Here is a 23,082-nt window from a genome sequence, read left to right on the forward strand (position 1 = left end):
ACTATGATGTTTACATGTATTATTTATTTTTATGATGAATAATGATCAGCAAATATTTTAATACTAACAAATATGAGCTGACTCATTCTTTTTAATGTTATTATTATATAGTGTCAAACATAACTTCACTACTAGGCCTTTATTATTTTGACAATACAAATTCCAAACTTTTCTTATTACTTTTACAGTGATTAAAATTATATTTATGCATACATTTTGCCAAACTGTGCTCTGTGATAAAATTTCCGACGTGCATTTCCGGTTGTTGGTGCCCGTGGGCGGAAGTACAAAGCTGCTGTGTAATGCTCCAGTGGAATTAGCATCCGCAGCCTCTGTTTTCTTTTTGTATTTTTGGATACATTTTAAAGATGCCAGATTATTTAGGAGACGATCAGAGGAAGATTAAAGAAGAAGAGAAAGATGACGGCCCCATCAGAGGTAATTAAACTACTTAAACTTAAAACTTCTATATTACTGGTTTTAGCAGCCGCAGCAGCTAAGTCAGGTCAAGGCTAGTCAACGCAAGATTATGCTTTTAAATTGCTCCGAATTGTACGTCTTGCCTTCTCGCGAAACATGAAATTGATAAATGCTGTTTAAAGGTATTTTCATATTTTTAACGGGTTTTTTTTTTAGTGAACGTTTGAATCTAAGGCCCACTCAGACTGCAGACTCATTCTCTAATGCTGTGTTTTGTTTCCGTTTCAGCTTTGGATGAAGGAGATATTGCCCTGCTGAAAACATATGTAAGTACCAAACAGGTCCTTTTATCTCTTGAGTTTTGTTAATTACTATAAATGCAAATTAAAGTTAAACGTTATTCAATGTGTTTTCTCATTTGGATGGGCTGTCAATGGTCCTTTAAACATTCTTCAAATCTGTTCAGATTTCAGGCCAAAAAGCCAAGTTACTGTTTGGACCTTACATCTGACAAGGAGCTAATTTAATCTGACAGACAAAACACAAAATGGTTCCCACAGCCTGTTTTTTCCAAATTAGAAAAACTAAACTATAACCTCTTCTGCTGTTTCTGCTGGATTTATAAATGTGTGGCCATCTGGATGTATCTGTATATACTGTTTGTATTTTTTTTAATCTAGTGAGATGAGCCAATTGTTTACCATCTCTAAACTTGCGTCTTTTCCTTGTACAGGGTCAGAGCACATACTCAAGGCAAATCAAACAAGTAGAAGATGATATTCAACAGCTGCTCAAGAAAATCAATGAACTCACAGGTGAGAAAGCATAAACAAACAGGCTCACGTTCAGGCTTGGGTGAGGTTATTTGTACTTGTAGGTAGATTTATGTTATAGCAGTTTTTAAGTTTTGCATCAATACACATTAAGACAATACAGGCACACAATCAAACATTCAAACGTTTACACTGGCTCAGGATCTAATAAATATATTCTAAATTATTATGTTTTTAGATTTTTTCAAGTGCTATGATTTGTTCATAAGGATAGCTGCTCACACACTATCGCTGGGTTTCAGGTGACATCACAATATTTTATAGACCAATAATATTTAACACAAATGAGGGCAGCTAAATGAATATTGTTCAAATAAAGTTTTTTGTTGTAATACAGTGAGTTCTTGAGCCTAGTCACTGATAGAAATAATCAGGTTTAATATGGGTGAATTAAAATATTTTGATATTTTATGGCAAAGTACAGTGTAATCAATAGGGAACTCTGTCACTTGGGAGTATCGTCACATTCTACAATATAAAAACTACCAATTGGGACCAGGAGCAAATGGCAAAACCCTCTAACTGGTAGATGTGCTAAACATCCATAGAGATGAGCAAAAACAATATCACAAAGTAAACAAAGCTGCTGGGTTACTGCTGGTGTATTTACTGCTGGTGCTGGAAGGTACGTCAAAAAACGTACCTTGGAAATCTGTCATGTTTGTGGCAGTAGCGCAAAACTCTTACAGAGATATATTAAGCCAAAACAACATTATAAAGTAAACAAAAGCGCAGTGGAACAACCTGATAAACTGTTCGGTCACTGCTGGTAACTAGATATGTCAGAAAACATTTTAATGGACGCTGAGGCTAGTGTATAGCATCTTAAAATCTCCATTGGTTTAACATTAGACTCAATGAAAATTATGAGGCATGACTAACTCTATTGCTGTATTTTCATTAATCCTCTACTCCACTCTACTCGGTTCAACTCGGCCCTAATCAGGCTGTCCATGGCTTTCAAACTGAAGAAACATTAGGACTATTGCCATAGTAATTATCAATTCAAAACAAAATTAAGTTAAAAATCCTCAAAATGACACTGGTAAACAAGAAACTGAAGACCATGAATAGTTATGGGAATATATATAAAAAATAATAATAACCCTTTTGTGCAAATTTAAATTCAGACTTTTGTTTGTTTTTTTTTCTCAGGCATTAAGGAGTCAGACACAGGCCTGGCTCCTCCGGCTTTGTGGGACCTGGCGGCAGACAAACAGACTCTACAAAGTGAACAGCCACTGCAGGTGGCAAGGTACATTAAGTATTACTCAGGTTACTACAGAGATGACAAGGGAGAGAATTATACTATGGACATAAATATATTCATATTTTCATATTCGATGTAGTTTGTTCATGAATGTGTTGCCATAGGTAGGTCCTGTGTCTGGTCAAGGTTAGGAAAATGCTTTGGGCTTGTCTTGAATATAAAACAATTCACTTTTGTGACGTTACATTGAAAACGGTGGTCTTTTGGCATGGCGGCCGGTTGTTTACTTTAAGAAATGTGTGGATGGAGGTCTGCAGACGGCTCCCACTCAAAAAGTCTGTTTTTCCCCAGATGCACAAAAATCATCAATGCCGACTCTGAAGACCCCAAATACATCATCAACGTGAAACAGTTTGCAAAGTTTGTGGTGGACCTGAGCGACCAGGTGGCTCCCACAGACATTGAGGAGGGCATGAGGGTCGGGTGAGTGACTACGCAGTTTTAACATTTATTTGAAGAATTGAGATTTATAATTCTCTATTGGTTTCCACTCATCTTGGTGGTTCAGTTTAAATGTAAATTAAAGCATTAACTAATTACTAGTGTTCTGTGAATACATAATACAGTGCAATAATAATACAACAGTCCCTTTCTGCAGCAATGACAGCAGTGACATTATTGAACTTGAACTACAACGAATTTGACAAATATATAGATATGTCTAGTCCCACAACTCTTTGTCTAAACTTTGGAAGACCAATCTAAACTACTTTTAAAAAACATTACAAGCAAGAGAATTAAACTTTGTTGAATATTTACTCTTAAAATACTAAAAAAATATATAATGATTATTATTATTAATAATTTTAATAATGATGATGATGCAGTTAATCTGCTAATAACATCTAAAATCTGTTTGATTTTTGTCTTTTTCAGAGTCGACAGAAACAAGTACCAGATCCACATCCCTCTGCCTCCAAAAATTGACCCCACAGTCACCATGATGCAGGTACAGTCTGAGGAGCATGGTCACACAGTTATTTCAGTTTTAGTTAGTTTTTTTTTTTTAGTTATTTTACTTTGAAAGTTAAAACATTTTAATTGAGGTGATTTGGAAGTGTAAATCTAAGTGTGATCTGATTCCTGTGAAATGCCATTTGTGAACTTGTGTGAACTTTCAGAAAATTACTTTATTTATTTAAAGGTGATATTAAGAGTTGACATGAATTGTGCTGAAATTGTAATAAAGTCGTGGTCATGATTGGCTGTTGAGTGCAGGTGGAGGAGAAACCTGACGTGACCTACAGCGACGTCGGAGGATGTAAAGAACAGATTGAGAAGCTCCGAGAAGTGGTAGAGACTCCGCTTCTCCATGTGAGTTTGTTATTCAGTTCTTAAAGGTCATGTGTCAGGGTTTTTTAAATTGACTTGGTTCGGTGGGATAATACCATAGACCAGGGGTCGGGAATGGCTATGGCTCACGAGCCAGACGTGGCTCTTTTGATGACTGCATCTCACTCAGATAAATCTTAGCTGACATTTGTTAACACAATAAGTAATGAATAAATTATATATAAATACAGAAGTAATAAAATCAAGTAATTCTCAAAAATAAACAATACTAAGGTAAGAAAACCATTTGGCTCCGTCTTTATGCGCTGCTTCAACTAACACATTATCACGCGTGCTGTTTTTCCTCATGCGTGCTATCGCTCTTAAAGTGACGGTAACATACAGTATTTACGTAAAACTCAAATAATGACAATCCTAAGATATTTTACAAAATCAACATTAATGCAATAAAACAAGTGTAGCTTATACATATAAATCAAATATTAACATAAAACATAATTTATTAACATTAACATATTAACACTCTGAATTTGCATGCATTACAATTTCAATTCATTTATTTTTGTAACACCCAAAATCACAACAACAGTTGTCTCGAAGGGCGTTCATGTTTTGGTTGATGGGGGAAACCGGAGTACCCGGAGGAAACCCATCCAGACACGGGGAGAAACATGAAAAACTCCACACAGAAAGGCCTGGGCGACCCGGGGATCAAACCAAACCTTCTTGCTGTGAGGCATGAGTGTTGCCACTCAGCCACCGTGCTGCCTACACACAAAAACAAAACAGGAAAAATCAGGCAAAACAAGAAAAATCGGCCAGGCATTACCAAACATTAACCAAAACTTGGCTCCCACAGATGTTATAAAAAAAATATTAACAATACATTCAGAGACTTCTTATACGCTAAAATTGTTGGTCTTGTTTAAAAATCCACACATTTAGTTGTATTCAGAGTTTAAAAATATTGTATGGCTCTCACGGAAATACATTTTAAAATATGTGACATTTTTTGGCTCTCTCGGCTAAAAAGGTTCCCGACCCCTGCCATAGCCTGTATATTTAAATGGATATACTTAACGTGCTAGCCACCACGTTCCAAATGGAAAGTGATCATGAGTGCGCTTCTGACTCCAATTAACTTTACATTTTCTAATCTCTCTGTAACTGTTGCTGTCAAGCTTGTCATTTTGGTCCTAAGATGTTCGTATTAACTCACTCTACATGATCCCGGTGTAATTTATTTTGCTATCTTGTCCGTAAATTAATAACAGACAAATTAGCTTTCTTCTTTTCCCGAGGTATCTCCTGCTAGCGTTACCAACAGGTTTGTTGGACAGTGTTTCTAAGCATCCACTTCCTGCTAAACCAGCGGGGTGGGTGGGAACTCTGGATTGTCTCCCAAATAATTTCCAAAGCAATGACAAATATGGAATTTTGCTCCAAATTGGCCCCTATAACTGCTAGCCTCGATGAGCTTCATTTGACTGGAGCCGAAAGCTATTGGTGACGATGAGTCTCTGTTTAAAGTTCAAGCTGAAGCTAAAATGTGATCCTCATATTAAACTTGACCTCTCTTGTGTTTGTAGCCCGAGCGCTTTGTGAACCTGGGCATTGAGCCTCCCAAAGGTGTGCTGCTGTTTGGACCTCCAGGAACCGGTAAAACTCTGTGTGCTCGAGCTGTGGCCAACCGCACAGACGCCTGCTTCATCAGAGTCATCGGGTCTGAGCTGGTTCAGAAATATGTGGGAGAGGTGAGGACTGGGACTTTTGTGTTTGCCTCTGTGTGACTTTAGCTCTAAATGGAAAAGCCAATCAACAAGCAATTTGGAAAGAGCACTGGGGTCTCATTTATAAATGGTATATAGTATGTGACTCTCCTCGTTATGCTTGTGATCTATAAAAGGAACTGGTGTGTGTTTGGGCTTTCAGAGAGCTTGGAAATTTGTGTTTTGTCCGTAAGTTAGTACACTTTTGGAGAGAAATACATTTTTTAAACAAGACAACTGACCATGTTCTGTCTGCAGGGGGCGAGGATGGTACGAGAGCTGTTTGAAATGGCACGTACAAAGAAAGCCTGCCTCATCTTCTTTGATGAAATCGATGCCATCGGAGGTAGGGCCGGGGACAGGGCCGGGGACAGGGCCGGGGACAGGGCCGGGGACAGGGCCGGGGACAGGGCCGGGGACAGGGCCGGGGACTGGGCCGGGGACAGGGCCGGGGACTGGGCCGGGGACTGGGCCGGGGACTGTTGATCCACATTCTGCAGGTTAGAACTCACAGATTGTATAATAGAATGAACTAAGTGAGTGTGACGTCACCCACAGTTATAGCAGCTAATCAGCAACCAGGGCCCATATTGAGCCCTTTGGTTCCTATGATACTTGTGCTTGGATTTCCAAGCCAGGCTGTTGAAGGTCACACCCCTTCTTGCCCGTACTGCTGATTGGTCTGTTTTATAATGTTAATATTTTGATTTACGGACAAAATAGCAAAATTAAAACCAGGATCATGTAGAAATGAAATGGATTAAATTGAGACCAGGACCGGACTATGTCTCATGTGTTGCCTCTTGTTGTGCAGGTGCTCGTTTTGATGATGGTGCAGGCGGAGATAATGAGGTCCAGAGGACGATGTTGGAGCTCATTAATCAGCTGGACGGCTTTGACCCGAGAGGAAACATAAAGGTCCTGATGGCCACAAACCGCCCGGACACACTGGACCCGGCTCTGATGAGGCCTGGCCGTCTGGACCGAAAGATTGAGTTCAGCCTCCCCGACCTGGAGGTGAGGGCACTCTAAGAGACACGAACGGCATAACAAATATACAAGGCTAAATAAAAAGAATATCACATTAATTTTTTTATTTAGACGCGCTGTCGTTTTATAATTGGGACAGACGAAGGTCTGGCCATTTACTCTGTACCTCCCAAGTTGGTTACATAGTGACATGGAAACCTCATAATGTAAAAATATGTAAATATCTAAATATCACTGTAAATTGTTATTCTGAATTAAAACTTAATTATAATATACCTGGTTAAATTAGGTGTGTTTTTAGTATGTAAATATATCACATTTTGAGATACATTTTGTCACACAAGTAGCTCTTTCAGTTCTGAATTTGTTGACAGTTAAATTCGGGAGTTGGGTATGTCAGCCATAGCACTATGCCTGATTTGTTTTTTCTCAGGGGCGCACTCACATCTTTAAGATCCACGCTCGCTCCATGAGTGTGGAGAGGGACATCCGCTTTGAGTTGCTCGCCCGACTCTGCCCCAACAGCACAGGTTTGTTTGCTCTGCTCCTCCTCTGACTTGGCTCTGCTCTGTTCTGCTCTTCCTCTTAACTTTTTCATAAATGTCCTCACAGGTGCTGAGATCCGTAGCGTGTGCACAGAAGCTGGCATGTTCGCGATTCGAGCCAGAAGAAAAATCGCCACTGAAAAGGATTTCTTGGAGGCTGTGAACAAAGTCATCAAATCTTATGCCAAGTTCAGCGCAACCCCAAGATATATGACTTATAATTAAACCCATCTAAAACGTTGTACTGTCTCTAAAGCAGAAAACACAGTCTGGATTTTGTTGTTGTTTAAAAATAAAGTTTATTCAACATTTCTGAGTATTTTGTTAGTGTTGAAGGCATTTTAGTAACAGTTTTTTTTCTCCACAGTAACTATTTTTGCTAGTTTGAGAGCTGAGGATTAAAGAAGCATAGATGACGCTTCACTCAAAGGTCCTATATTACACAAAATTGACTTGTGAGCTTTAAGCCATGTTAGTGTTTTCACCCCCTAAAAAACTATTTATTATTAGACTGTTTACATCTCCAAAGCTCAAATCTCTGTTCCACCTTGGGATGTCATGAAGGGGTATTTTTGAAGTTAATAGCTGCCTTTTTTCAGTAGAGCTTGGCAGTTCCAGGGCTGAAATCATCCAAATTATTTTTGTGAAGGTGTATGGAGTTTAAAACACTGGAGCACTTACTGTATTACCACGTAACATCACAAGGTAGTGTTTTCCGTCTGAGATGAGAACTCAGCCTAAATATGCAGGGTTTGTGTGTTAGGTCGTTTTCACACTGCCACTAGTGAGGTTTGGTGTCTGGTTCAGATATACTACCTCAGAATCACATGATGGTTTTACAAAAGTATGTGATAGTTTCATGTTAAAACGGGATAGAAAATTATCATGAAATTATGTGATAAACGAGGAACTACAGTAGAGGATCTATCCACTTTTGCGCGTTTGTATGGTGAGATATAGGCTATGCTACTGATGTTGGCATGTAGTAGTAGTAGTAGTAGTAGCAGTAGTAGCAGTAGTAGCGCCTCTAGGAGTAGGACTACTGCTTGTGCGTAAATGACAAAGCCGCATCAGCAGTGGTAAGATAAGCTCATGAAGGAGCACTGACAGGACTGAGACATGTCCGTGTCAGTGCTGTGAGCTCCTGTTGCTCCTCCATCAAAGTCTGTGGCTGAGTGAACTCCGCTCGGAGCTGAGAGACTCGAGTCTCTTTACACAGACTGTGCCCACAGTCTACAGCTGTGCAAGAACTCGCTATTTTCCGTTGACCAAACACCTTCAGTAAAATGAATCATACATGTAATAGCACCTTCTTAAGCCTCTGTGTCCTCATTCAAAATAAGGACGATTTCGAGTCCTTTATCCCGTGAAGCTCATCCTCCTGGGCCAGCGCACCGGGTACTGCACAGAGGCACAGCCACACACAGGTGAAGGGCTAGAAACTACTACTACTACTACTACTACTACTACTACTACTACTACTACTACTACTACTACTACTACTACTACTACTACTACTACTACTACTACTACTACTACTACTACTACTACTACTACTACTACTACTACTACTACTACTACTACTACTACTACGTCACATACTAAGTCATGCCAACATCAGTAGCATAGCCTATATCTCACCATACAAGTGTGAAATTATAATTTCATGATCTTTTTGTCCATCCATCCATTTTCTTCCACTTATCCGGGACAGCGAGTCTAAGCAGGGACTCCCAGACTTCCCTCACCCCAGACACGTCCTTCAGCTCCTCCGACGGGACTCCGACTCCAAGGCATTCCCAGGCCAGCAGAGAGACATAGTCCCTCCAGCGTGTCCTGGGTCTTCCCCGGGGCCTCCTCCCAGTTGGACATACCTGAAACACCTCCCTAGGGAGGCGTCCAGGAGGCATCCTGAGCAGATGCCCGAGCCACCTCAACTGGTTCCTCTCAACGTGTAGGAGCAGCGGCTCTACTCCGAGCTCCTCCCGTGTGACTGAGCTCCTCACCCTATCCCTAAGGGTGCACCCGGCCACTCTGCGGAGGAAGCCCATTTCAGCCGCTTGTATCCGCGATCTTGTCCTTTCGGTCATTACCCAGAGCTCATGACCATAGGTGAGGGTAGGAATGTAGATTGAGGTAAATCCAGACCTTTGCCTTTGGACTCAGCTACTTCTTTACCACAACGGACCGATACAGCGACCGCATCACTGCAGACGCTGCACCGATCCGCCTGTCAATCTCCCGCTCCATCCTTCCCTCACTCGATTAAATTTGGCAGTTGTACGCTGATATTAAATTGTACAGATTGTAAAATTACAAATTTTGCGATAAAGAATAAACTTATGTGAGGGTTGTTCGTGACTGTCCAAATCGACTCAATTTATTTTTATAAAGCCCAAAATCACAACAGCAGTTGTCTCTTAGGTTGAACATGAGAATTGATTTAATCAACATGTTAGAATGTTTGTTTCTGGTGTAAGCGTCATAAAGAGGACCAAGAGACTGAAACATGAAGTCAGAAAGTTTAATGAGTTCCACACAGGTAAAGTGAACAATGAAGTAACACTCTCCGGAAAGGATCAGAAGAGAGCCCTGAGATGTGCATGTGACAGCTTTTATAGGGTCCCCCAGTGTGAGGGTGTGGGTATGAGGAGGGATCCTTCTCACTGCACAGCGTCTTCATAAGGCCCACGCTGCTCTGCACATCTCCATGAGTTCACACGCAGTCCATAGGTCTGCGCCCCCTGGTGGTCGCGTGTTATTGACCTTAGCGTTAGTAAATCAAGATACCAGTTTGATGTAGTGGTACACTGCTAAAAGATACAAAGTTAGAAAATCAACAAAATCAGAGAGGGCGCAGGCAGAAAGAGCGCGAGCGCTGGAAGGTAAACAGCGCGCGGAGACGCGAGCCCCGGGCACTGTCAGGCACATGTGCGCTCGCATTCACATTTTCACCGCTCACTTTTAGTTACCGCGCCCTCAACTTAAAGAGAGTCAAATGACGCTATAGTTAGGTGGTCGTAAAAGAGCGTGCGCTCCGAGAGCGGTGCGCTTGGGCCGGTGTGACCCCAGCAGGCGCACTCTGGAGCGGGGCGAGTGTGATGTGAACATGGCCGACCTCCTCAGTCCGTTGCCACAGTAAAAATGCTTGGAATTGGGAAAATAAGGGCTTGGATCAGTATAAGCTATTTGGTTAAATGGGCGCAGCAGAGCCGCTGTTTGGCACTTTTGCCTGACAAAGACATTTGGATGAACCAGTCTCCTGCCTCTGTGTGCGCAGGTGAGTAGGTCTGTCTGTGTGTGTTCAAAAAGCTTTTTCTCCTTCGTTACCAGCGTTTACAGCCTCAGTGCATTTAGCCACAGGGTAAAGAAAAGATCAGCGCCTATAGGGGAAGTGAACTGGCTCTGTCTGCTCCAAACGAAGGCACAAACATAAGTTCTTTGATCAGCTGATGGCCTGTCACGTGGCTCATGGTGCGCGTTTGAGGCGAATAGCGCGCGGTGTATGTGAACAAGACCTACCCAAAAGTAAAGTAAATACAACTGAATCGCACTGGGGTCGGTCCACAGAACGTGCCTAAATCTGTCACCCTCTTGTCTAATAGCATTAAACGTACCAAACTTGCATTTTGTTTTTCAGTTTCTTGAAATACATTGAAAAACATTCAGTATGAGCAGGTTCACCTCTCACAGATCTGACCTGTAACTACCTGTAACTGCATATTTAATGTGATACTGTGGGACATTCCAGGATGACCAATAACGTCTCCACATAAACAAGTAGATAGCTGACGTGAATTCTCAGCATTTAGACATGACACTAAAACTGCTGGTTTTACATAAATTCATACAAAAATAGAACAGGACTAAAACATTATAACATTTATAACATACAGATCAGCATCACTCTAGACATAGGTTCACATTCAAAATAAAAAGTAAGCTTAGGGCTGTATTTAAAAGTTAATGATTCTTGACCCTCTGAGGCTGCATAGTTTAACCAAAAGTAATGAATATGAGTACGAGTTGAAGAAGGGATTTTAAATGTAAAACAGTGTATTAGGAAAGAACTCCAATTCTTTGACATGGTTCAAGTCTTCTTTGAACCTGGTTTAGACTTGGTTTGGACCTGGTTTAGATTGGGTTTCCTCCAGGTTGAGTCTGGGTTAATCTTGGTTCAGTTGTGTATTAGACCTGGGATGATCCTGGTTTAATTAGAGTAGACCTTAAACCTTGTTTAGTGTAGTCCAATAGCAAAACTAGAACTAGAACAGGGCCAAATCAAGTCTATATCTGGACTAAACTGGGCTCAAATCAGGACCAAAGCAGGTCAAGTTAATGCAACCTTAGTTGTGTTTCAAATCAGGTATAATTTTGGTTTAGTTCTGTTAGGAATCTACTTTAATTCAAAAGATTCAATTATAGACCTGGTTTAGTCCTTGTTCTGGTTTATACCTGGTTTAGTCCTGCACCTGGTTTAGTTCTAATCCTCATTTAGTCCTAGTTTAGTCCTAGTACTGGCAGAGTCTTGGTATAGAACTGGTTTAGTCCTGGTCCGACAGTAGTGAATGAAACAGGTATGTCAGCTATAGCACTAAATTAAAAAGCTTTTTTGTGTGTGTGTTTTTTTGGGGTTTTTTTATTAAAAAACATTAAAGCATGTGAAATCTAGTAGCTTTGGTCCCGTTTTGTTTTCACTGAATAAAAAAAAATCCACTTTCAAATACAGCCAAAGTTCACAAAAAACACACGTGTTATATTTAGCAACAGTTCTAGTTAAATACAAATAGTTGCTCTTTCTCTAATAATAATAAAGTGCAGTTCTAAAAAATTACACATTTGGATGCACAGCCTGGCTGGTCTTTCTCATAGTATTCTATGGAAGAAAAACACTCAAACTTTATTCTTCTATAGCTACATTTACTCAAGTAACTTTTTCATTTTTAGGACCCCATACTTTTATTCCTATTTCAGTAATGCACTGTACAGCGTAACAGTACTCTCACTTGAAAAATTTACCGTACAGTGTAACAGTACTCGTACATGAAAAATATATTGTACAGTGTAGTAGTACGCTTACTTGAATAATGTTGTGATGCCATCTGAAACCCAGCAATAGAATACACCTGCACTCAACACAAGAGCAGTGTTTTATATTTTTCTCACTAGCTACCTGCCATATTCAGAATGGAATACAATAAGAAAGACATACACAGCAGTAACAAGTTTAAGGCTTCAGGAATGTCCCGTTTGGATTGTACAAAATATAACTTCAGTGTGAGTTTGGAGTGTCAGAAACTGCAAAGAACTCCACGTCTCTCTAAGAGATAACATCAACATTAAGATGCCCGTTTAAAGCCGCATTGTGTAACTTTTTGAAGGGTGTAACATCAGCCTGTCTCCATGGAGATGTCATTGCCTTGCCTTGAATGTTCCACAGTATAGCATTAAGCTAACTTTTCTTTACTCAAATGCAGTTTTTTTTATTGTCCAAAAAAAAAACAGCTATTCTTATTGGGAGTGGGGTCGCCTCTCCACACAACTGTAACCTGTAAGTTGGCCTTTATAGAAATTGGTAAGTTGGATCATTCCAGGTAAAGCATCTCCATGGAGACAAGCCGGTGACAAAAGTTACACAGTGCGGAAATCTCCAGTGTTGACAGTGTGAATATTAGACACAGGTTTCTGGACCTGTACTTGGACTTGAGTTGAGATCCTGACAGTGTAAAATGGCGTCATGGATCGTTGGGAAAAATATACTTTTTTTCATTTCTGTGAAGAACTGTAACCTCTCCAACTCATCCAGAACACCTCCTGTAGGGGGCAGAAGACAGGAGATTGCACTTAAAAGAACTGTAAGTAAGATTTTGATTTTAAATTCCATAAACATGACCCATCTGTGCCCGCTATGAGATAATGTTTAAATCAAATAAAGCTTTTATAATGTAGATTTATTTTTAATTACAAACACATTGGACATGTTGGACAAGTTGTTTGCTACAATTTGTATTTTTCTCTTGCAGTTTCCCTCTGCATTCATAAGATGAGCATTAAAGCTGAAAACTTCAACAACTGTCATCATTGAATCAGAGCTTAGCTCACTGTCAGGCTGGAACTGCTAACATCTCAGCGAGGGCAGTACAGATATTATTACCGGTAGATTCACTCTATAATTCTGATGGTACAGGTGTTCTAGCTGGACCATTTCCTTTTCCTTAAACAAATTACTTACCGTTGCATCTGGCTATAACCACACTGATATCCACTGCTGCATATTCCTTTATGACCTACAGAGACAGATAATTTGATTATTGCTGTAGTTTAGGTAGCGAAAACAACACTAATCAAATACAAGACCAGAACATCCTATAGATGTTTAGAATGGCTCATGCAAAAAACAATTATCCTTTCAAGCTTTTAAGGCACTGTACCAAATTTTTTCCCCATGTATTTGATAAAAATGTGTATTGCTCACTAGAGATATACTGTCTACGCAGCTCTTGAGGTAAAAATAAGTCTGATGTGTATTATCTGCATCTAACTGTAAAGCACTTTATTGTTAGTAGTATTATTAGGAAGTGCGTGTTAGCATGCTGGTTGTTGTTAGGCTTATCATGGCAGCAAATCTCCACTCTGGTCTCTGAGACTGGTGAAAAGTGCTTATGATCTGAGTGCTGCCTTTGACACTGTGGATCATGGGATCCTCTTACAGAGACTAGAGGACTGGGTGGGCATCTCTGGTATGGCACTAAACTGGTTCAAGTCCTATCTAGAAATCAGGGAGTACTTTGTTGAAATTGGAAAATGTGTCTCAGATAAAAATGTCCCTGACCTGTGGAGAGCCCCAGGGTTCAATCCTGGGACCCCTGCTGTGCAATCTCTACATGCTGCCATTAGGCCAGTTAATACACAGCAATAATGTGTCCTACGACAACTATGCAGATGACATTCAGATCTATATCTCACTGCAGCAGGTGAATATGGACCAGTGGATTCACTCACTGCATCAACAGATCAGTGTGTGGAGGAAAAACAACTTTCTTCTGCTAAACTCAGACAAGACTGAAGTCATCATCTTTGGCCCACAGAAACATAGAGAAAGTGTCAGCAGTCACCTCCAGTCTCTCTCTCTAAAACCTTCAAATCAGGCTAGAAATCTAGGGGTAATAATGGACTCAGACTTCAACTTTAACAGCCACATCAAATCAATAACATCTGCAGCTTTTTACCACCTAAAATCATTGCAAAAATCAAAGGTATACTGTCAAAGCCAGACTTAGAGAGACTTATCCATGCATTTGTCTCCAGTAGGTTAGACTACTGTAATGGCCTGCTCACTGGCCTCTCCAAACGAGCCTTAACACAGCTGCAGTACATCCAGAACGCTTCTGCTTGGGTCCTGACTAGAACCAGGAAGTACGAGCACATAAGTCCTGTGCTCAGGTCTCTGCACTGGCTTCCTGTAGCTCAAAGAATAGACTTTAAAGCAGCTCTGCTTGTGTATAAGTCTCTCCATGGCCTAGGTCCAAAGTACATCTCCGACATGTTAGTGCCATATGAACCATCTCGCACACTGAGGACTTCAGGGACCGGCCTCCTGCTGGTGCCCAGAGTCAGGACTAAACATGGGGAATCAGCGTTTAAGTTTTATGCAGCTAAAACCTGGAACAGTCTTCCTGAAGATGTGAGACAGGCCTCCACTTTGACAATGTTTAAATCCAGGCTCAAAACAGTTCTGTTTAGCTGTGCATATGACTGAAAGGTTTTTATTCTGCACTCTTCTGTTTTAATGGTAAATTTATGATGATTATTTGTGATTATTTATGTTTTGATTTGTGTGATTTTAATGTCTTTCTTATTCTGTAAAGGACTTTGAATTACCTTGTGTACAAATTGTGCGATACAAATAAACTTGCCTTGCCATGAACTCATCGCAGTGATTATGCAAAAGAATTTGAGGGATTCTTGATAATCATTGCTAAAGCCACGTTATGTAACTTTGTATCCAAAAAAATAAGACTAAAATAAGTGGACCCCCATCAGAAAAGTTACACAGTGTAGCTTTAATATTTTTACCTGTTTGATGGCTTTTGCTCCCACAGAGTCGATGAAGCCCACACAGTTCCAATCCAGGACAATGGAGTGGATCGAAGAGGAGTAAGTCTGAATAAAAACCGCCTTCTCTGAGTCTGTGTCTGCACCTGTCAACTCTCCCTTCACCTGTCCGTTCACCTGTTCTAACTCCGGCCTCTCCTCCTCTTTGTTAGGGCTGTGGGGATTTGGCAACAACTTGTGGCTCACTCCTCTCTGCAAAAATGATTACACGATTAAAAATAGATCGAAAACAAGACAGTACTGACAAAAAAAAAAAAAAAAATAGCTGAAAATAATTTTAGCTGTGAGGGCTTGGCAATAACCCTCCTGGAGATTTCAGATTTGGGGCGCTTAAAGGAACTGCTTATCAAGCCAAAAACATGTCCCTAGATACAAGTTAAACATGTACAAATCAAATAACTTTTTAATCTGCTCTTGGGTTATTGTGTCAGAGGCAAACATTTGTTTCAGTATTATCATTTATTGTCTACATTTACTTAAGAAATATATCGCATTTCAAAATTTGTTATCGTGACAGGCCTACACTGTATGAACAAGCGACAGAGAGTAATTCAATATTCTGGGAAATAAGGAAAACTGATGAAATCTGACCAAAATCTCAAGAAAGCCCAAAAAGTCCGTAGTTTTACATTTCACATTGTGTGCAAGAGGTGTGCTAAAAGGGCTCACTCTGAATGGCCAATTACACAAAAGAGACTATTACTATATAATCTTGCAGCTCTTTTTAATAATTATATTTATACTAAAATCAGCAGAGACATTCATATCCTGGCAATATAAACTAAAACTGAAAAACTGGTCAACAACATATCACATTTTACAACCTCTCATTAACCAAACATTAACACAGTGGTCCCTCGCTATATCACGGTTCACTTTTCACGGCCTCGCAGATTTTTTTTTGTTAATTTTGCATGCTTTTTTGTGTATGAAGGCGCATTGTGTTCTAAGTCCTGATTGGCTAATGGACGTGCCATGTCTCCTGTACAGTACAGAAAGCCAAATTTACATAAATGTTCAATGTTAGCAGTGTAACTCTGGGGTGTTAAGAACGCGTTGAACACCTTTGCATTTGAGGACAAACGCCTCAGATGCGCATCATGGACGCTCGAGAGCCTAGAGATGAGCCCTCATTGATGTCTATGGGTTGAAGCATTCAAAAGTTATGGATTTTTTTTCCAAATGTTCTCCAAGTGTCTCCATTTGGATAGGTTTGGAGAGGTTTGAATAAATTTGGATACATCAGAAGTCCCTCCACAAAAACACCTGGATTTACTACTAATAAAAGAAGATCTCATTTTTATAAATATTATCCTCAAATTTGAAATGTGAGTGGTCAACAATATTTTCAGTTAAGATTTCAGATAAGTATTTTTGTCCCCAGCTCCCTACTGCAGCTTTCTACACCAACATCTTAACAAAAAAATTTAGGCGAGGATGAGAAAAAAAATTTTTTTGATGTGTGTTCCAAAGTGTATAAATACAGACAAACTTACAGTGATTTTGACACCTGTGGGTAAAACTATAGGTGTGTTACCTTTACAAAGACCCAAACTTGTGTATATACTACTGAGGGTTCAATAATGATTATCATTTTAACTTGGAGAGGTCAGAACAAAGGCAATTTCACCAAAATTACCAGGAATTCTAAGGGGGTTTAACAAAGATGCATAAAGGGCTGCAACCATCATGCGGATGGAGTCTGCTTTAGCTTTGTGGATCAGTGACTGCAGGAAAAAGAACATTATGAGACATTACAGGGGAGAAGCACAAGGACGAAGAGGTTCAGTCAGAGGAACTGTGAAATACGCACTGTCACTGTTAATTATTTCTTGTGATGGTATCCAACCTTGTAAGTTGATCATTAAAATTTAATTTGTTACAGTATTTCTAAAAGCTGTCATTTTTATTTACAGCACAGTACAGAATTTGGTTTTGTTCTATAATACCGTGCTTATTTTTTTTAAATCTACAAAGGTTTGAACTTTGAGACTGTTTAAACAAGAGAGAAATGTGAGAAAATGTTAATGCCTGTGTGAGAAAAGTGTATGAAGTGTGTGGAGACGGGTTTGCAACCTTAAAATATGTATAATAATAGTAAAAAATTTAGTTTTCTACTTCACGGATTTCATTTATTTATGGAATGTAACCCCCGTGATAAACGAGGGAACACTGTATTATAGTCATATATTATCTGTGATAAGACCTGTGCAGATGTATCCGGATCACTTACCACTGCATTTGCACAAACCACCAGAGTGTGGTTCTCTTGGGACTTCCTGGTTTTCTTCTTCTGCGCTTTCCTTAATGACTGGATATGCTCTGGCCTCACACCAGTCTGAAGAGAGGTAAAATAATGGAAAAATATGAGGATTTTATAAACGAGAACCAGGCATTTGTCCATATTAGAAATTCCTCAACCATTTTTAAGTGAACCAAATAGTAAAATCATAATATTCAAATTTGGGACTCAACTAAAGGTAAAATTTTGTCAAATTTGGTGATGTGTTTCTAAAACTACTTTCAATTTTTTGGGGAGATTCTTGTTATTTATTGTTAAACCTGCAATACTGTTGTGCCTTCATCAAAAACATATCTGGAGTTGTATTTTGCTTTCACAAAGTGGGGGTATTTACACACAGTACATAAAGAATTGTATATTTTATGTAGACTTTTAGTTTTAGTTGAATTAATACAAATTAATCTAACAAAATACAAAATACGAAATAGTGATTAGATTTGAGATGCTTTTAAATTACTCAGTACACAGTGATTATTTCAACACATCCAGGGGATTAACATTTGAGACAAGACTGAAGTCTGAATTGCTAAAGCAATCCAAGAATACCATGCATTTCAAAACATGTTTGTAGCGGTCTAAATGACAGGGTTAGCAGCTTTTATACAGAATAAGACCCCATGGAGACACAGAGAGAGCATCTGACATGCAGGGACATTTCAGAACATGTTTGTAGAGGTCTAAACTACAGGGTTAGCAGCAAATGTGATCAAACCAGAACCAGATTATCCCAAAGTCAAACATCACCTGCTCCTTGAGACTGGACACATAGCGGTCACTGTTGGCAAAGTAGATGGAGGAGTTGAACTGGAAAATCTTTACTCCCTGCTCCTCGGATGCCTGAGAATAAAGCAAGAGCCAGAGGATTAAACTAAGGTTTAACAGATCAAAAGAGTTATTATCAGATTAGGAAATAAATTCTTGGGAAAGATATTCTCAAACTTGCACATAAACTGAGACACGTCTGGGGTGCTTTCACATTTGTCCTAATTTGGTCTTGATTTGAACGCGTTCTGACATAGACTTGGTTTGGTCCAGTTTTAGTTTAGATTGTGTAGTACTATGAATTGAGTTCTAAACATATTGATCTGGGATGACTCTTGCTGAAAGTGATTGAGACCTATCAGGACAGCTGATTGGTTGAAACGTTAGCGGAAAAAAGCTGAAAAATCAACATTTTGTTAAATCCAGTTGGGCTTCAGCCCAAACGTCAATGCTGCTCTGTGATTGGTCCACAATTTGTTTAAATTAGGCCTGTCATAATAACTATATTTGAAGCACAATATATACAATTTGCAACAGAAAATATCACCTAGATAAAAGTTAATATTGAAGCAACTTTATGCAGCTGACACGATAACAATACAGCAGGATAATCCAATTATTGGTGGTTTTCAGATTCTAGAATGTAATGATGTCATACTCCCAGATTAGGGTAACGGACAGTTTTTGGTATTGACATTGTACCACAGGAGGAAATATTCAAAACGTAAATTCACAAATGTTGAACCTGATCATTTCTATTAGTGACTAGACCCAAAAGCTCACATCACAACATAAATCCGCATTTGAACAAGATAAATTTTACTTGTCCCCCCATCTGTATGGCCATATTCAGAATGGAATACAATAAGAAAGACATACACAGCAGCACTGTTCCCTCTAAGCTGCGCGCATGCGCAACTGCGCACAAAAAAATCGAACCGGAGTTGAAAATAAAATAAACACACAATTCATTCTGCGCTATTTTTCAATGTGAGTCAGTGAGTGTGACCGGGGACGAGCTGCTCCAGACAATTATGTGATTCACATACGTATTTGCGCAGCTTATCCACGACATTGACAGGCATCCTCATGTCCCGCTCCCAGTGTCTGATGTGACCGATGTGGGCCGTGTCTCAATTCGCCAAACGCACCCTTTGAAGTGTCCCTTCGAAGTACTCTTCAAAGTGTAGTTTGAAGGTTCCAGTCGAGAATCTGCCCTCCTCAGTGTAGCCGCCATCTTGCTGAAGTGGGACAGGTCTATACCACGGACCGCACTTCCACCGCTGTCTTTGAGCGTACGATACGTACATTACGTACGTTATTTTTAATGAGTTATTATTTAATAGAAGAAAAGTCAAGATGTCGTCGTCACAGCCGTTTCTTTCTGTTTAGATTAAATATCAATAGGCAAATATAACGTTTCTTATTGCAGTAATATTTTTTTATGATAATAATGTCTTCTTATTGTCTAGCAATATCTGCACATTCCTTTATTCCATGTAACTCCCCTCCTTTTTAATCATCAAACACACTGTACAGATCTTTATTCAGATTTAACAGTTTCATGTCACTCTGTTGTAGATGAGGTAAACCAGTACGAACATTTGAACGTGTATTGCGCAGCGGACTCCATTTTCTTCTCTTTTTTGCGCAGCCGCGGTGCATGATGGGATATAGAAGTGCGTGAAGTGTGCACGGATGCACGCTTCGGTTACATCCGATCTCCATGGAAACGGTGCAAAGGAAAGGGCAGGTTTTCGGCCGCATTCAGTAGGGTGGGTTGAAATGGGACAGCCCTTGTCGCACCGGAAATTACGTAACTGCCCTTCGAACCGCCCTTCCAATGGTGATTCTAAAGCCAGGTGGGCGAATTGGGACACGGCCTTAGGATCACCATTGGAAGTGTGCGTCGAAGGTCAGTTACGTAATTTCCGGCGCAACAAGGGCTGTCCCATTTTAATGCACCCTACTGAATGCGCCCGACAAACCTGCCCTGCCCTTTCCACCGTTTCCATGGAGATCGGACGTAACTGAAGCGTGCATCCGTGCACACTTCACGCACTTCTATATCCCATCATGCACCGCGACTACGCAAAAAAGAGAAGAAAATGGAGTCCGCTGTGCAATATACGTTCAAATGTTCGTACTGGTTTACCTCATCTACAACAGAGCGACATGAAACTGTTAAATCTGAATAAAGATCTGTACAGTGTGTTTGATGATTAAAAAGGAGGGGAGTTATATGGAATAAAGGAATGTGCAGTTATTGCTAGACAATAAGAGACATTATTATCATAAAAAAATATTACTGCAATAAGAATAATGTAAGAATGTTCGTTTCTATTGTAAGCGTCAAAGACCAAGAGAAACATAAAGTCAGAAGAGTTTAATGATCCACACAGACAGAAGAGAGTCCTGAGACATGCACAAAATCTTCATGAGTTCCAGTACATTCCATAGGTCTGCGCCCCCTGGTGGGCACGTGTCAATTACCTTCGCGTTAGTAAATCAAGATACTAGTTTGATGTAGCGCTGCACTGCTAGAAAATTCCTCACAATAATAATATGGAAAGAACTGGCACGGCATAGAAGGGAAACAGCGCCCTCTACTGTTATTAAAGTGGTGTAGACACTGGCCAAAATACCGAATCGTTAAACTGCAATATCCCACTATATGTACAACTAATCAGTGTTCTCTGGTTTATAGACTATGAATGTGAAAATTATATTTTTACCTCTGTCTCTGTTATTACGTTTTCACAAGGTATATTTTGTTAACCCTTTAAAGTTATGAAGTAGCTACAAATGAGAAAAAAAATCACCTTGAACGTTATAATTGCCAATTGATATTCAATCTAAAAAAAAAAAGAAATGGCTGTGATGACGACATCTTGACTTTTCTTCTATTAAGTAATACATCATTAAAAAATAACGTACGTAATGTACGTATCGTACGCTCAAAGACAGCGGTGGAAGTGCGGTCCGTGGTGTAGACCTGTCCCACTTCAGCAAGATGGCGGCTACACTGAGGAGGGCAGATTCTTGACCGGAACCTTCAAACTACACTTTGAAGAGTACTTCGAAGGGACCCTTCAAAAGGTGCATTTGGCGAATTGAGACACGGCCGTGGAGTGAAGACTCGCTGATGATTCTAAGTGCTGTTTAACCCCTTAACGTTTCGACGGCCCACCCTCGGGCACAGATCCGAGCGTTCCACTGTTTTGCGGCAGTTTTGCATTTTAAACATGACGAAACGGACAAAAGAAAGGAAGTACGCGACCGAGGACACTGTGGATGTTTGTACAAGTTAAACTAGAGGCATCTCGGACCCGGAGCCGTTCGTGGAACTGAGGGAAGATCTTATGATGGACTTAGGAGCAGAGGACCTTATGTGCTGATGGACTGGATGCTGTTCCTGATCAGTAATCGTGGTTTATTCTGCTCTTGACTTAATTGTGGGTCAAATGTGTATTATGTGTAATCATTAGCATTGGCTGTTGCCAATCTGCGCCCGACCACCACCAATCATCACACACCACTTGGGCGAATTGTCTTGCCTAAGGACACAATGACAGAACTAAGGACACAATGACAGAAATTGGTCCGAGCGGGACTCGATCCTCCAACCTCTGTCACAGAATGACTGTCACACTGTCACATGTACAGTGTATTTTTAGTTTGTGTGTGTTTGTTTACATTTTGAAGTGTGTGTGTTTGTTCACTGTTTGTAGTGTGTGGTTTGTAAATATATATTTATTTTGACCCATACCACTTGTTTTGAATATATTTTATATACAAATATACATTTTATATTGTGTTTTGATATGATATATAAACGTACAGTAATAGAGCAGCTGGGTGTGCAGATACAGAATCCTCTCAGTGTGTTTTGGTCATTAAATACTGTCACTAGTTTATGAGTTGTAAAGATCAAATGATCGTGTCATATACTGAAAAAGAGTAAACGGACTGTCTCCCAGACACAGTAGGACAATCTCACTCAGTGCACAGCAAAAGCTTCACACAATGGAGCATTATACTCATAATACAAGTCAGAGCTTTATCATAAAAATGTTAATTGTGTTTTCAACATTGGAGTTTACAGTTGTCTTGGTTTGGTTGGAAGCTCATGTTTTGCCATAGTTAAAATTAAATATTTATACTTCCAATAGCATTAACATACTACACAGGTCATGAGCAAGATTTTTGTCATTTTCATTGTATAAGTGGCTAAAGCACTTAATTAAAAGTCTTATAACAGAAATGTAAATGCGGTAATCTGATTCTTTTAATAAACCATTTAACTTGGATGGATGCGATGCAGCATGACCACAGTGCACACGTCTGATGTCACTCACAGTGGTCCATGGGACCGCTCAAGGAGTTTGTGTGTTTGCTCAGACTCGTGAAAAATTAAAGGGAACATTGCACAGCAGTAACAAGTTTAAGGCTTCAGGAATGTCTCGTTTGGATTGTACAAAATATAAACTTAACTGTGAGTTTAGAGTGTCGAAAACTGCGAAGAACACCATGCCCACAGCGCCCATTTAAAGCTGCACTGTGTAACATTTTCTGCTGAAGGGTCTGCCTTCTTGTTTCCATGGCGATATCACTGCTTCGCTCACTTACTGTTCCACAGTATAGCATTAAACTTACTTTTCTTTATTTTTTAATCAAATGCTGTTTTTATGGCCTTTTGAATGTTGTGATGTCATCTGAAACCCAATAGCCCTTTTTACATACAAAATGTGTTAAAAACTTGAGCTGCAACAAATAAATAGCA

At 39.8% G+C, this 23,082-nt stretch overlaps 2 protein-coding genes across 3 annotated transcripts in view; one reads left to right on the plus strand and one right to left on the minus strand.

Annotated features, from left to right (window-relative positions):
• Positions 1 to 274: 274 nt before the first annotated feature.
• Positions 275 to 7,431, plus strand: psmc2 (proteasome 26S subunit, ATPase 2). Its single transcript, XM_033976249.2, has 12 exons — positions 275 to 438; positions 709 to 746; positions 1,154 to 1,235; positions 2,409 to 2,508; positions 2,815 to 2,946; positions 3,400 to 3,472; positions 3,742 to 3,837; positions 5,406 to 5,570; positions 5,844 to 5,931; positions 6,400 to 6,602; positions 7,009 to 7,105; positions 7,188 to 7,431. The coding sequence occupies exons 1-12, from the start codon at positions 369 to 371 to the stop codon at positions 7,343 to 7,345; spliced, it is 1,302 nt and encodes a 433-aa protein (XP_033832140.1). The 5' UTR covers positions 275 to 368; the 3' UTR covers positions 7,346 to 7,431.
• A 2,200-nt stretch (positions 7,432 to 9,631) lies between these two features.
• Positions 9,632 to 23,082, minus strand: part of slc26a5 (solute carrier family 26 member 5) — a 52,801-nt gene continuing 39,350 nt past the window's right edge. Inside the window, exons 14-18 of one of the 2 annotated variants that reach the window (XM_033976317.2) lie at positions 18,282 to 18,374; positions 17,469 to 17,573; positions 15,197 to 15,427; positions 13,353 to 13,407; positions 9,632 to 12,934 (exon numbers count right to left, since the gene is read on the minus strand). In XM_033976317.2, the coding sequence (XP_033832208.1) occupies positions 12,792 to 12,934; positions 13,353 to 13,407; positions 15,197 to 15,427; positions 17,469 to 17,573; positions 18,282 to 18,374 (627 nt within the window). In that variant the 3' untranslated portion in view covers positions 9,632 to 12,791. The remainder of the gene's footprint in view (positions 12,935 to 13,352; positions 13,408 to 15,196; positions 15,428 to 17,468; positions 17,574 to 18,281; positions 18,375 to 23,082) is intronic. The other variant, XM_055225755.1, reaches the window with a different exon arrangement.

This window comes from Periophthalmus magnuspinnatus, chromosome 12 (assembly GCF_009829125.3).
Source record: "Periophthalmus magnuspinnatus isolate fPerMag1 chromosome 12, fPerMag1.2.pri, whole genome shotgun sequence".
Classification (NCBI taxonomy): domain Eukaryota; kingdom Metazoa; phylum Chordata; class Actinopteri; order Gobiiformes; family Gobiidae; genus Periophthalmus; species Periophthalmus magnuspinnatus.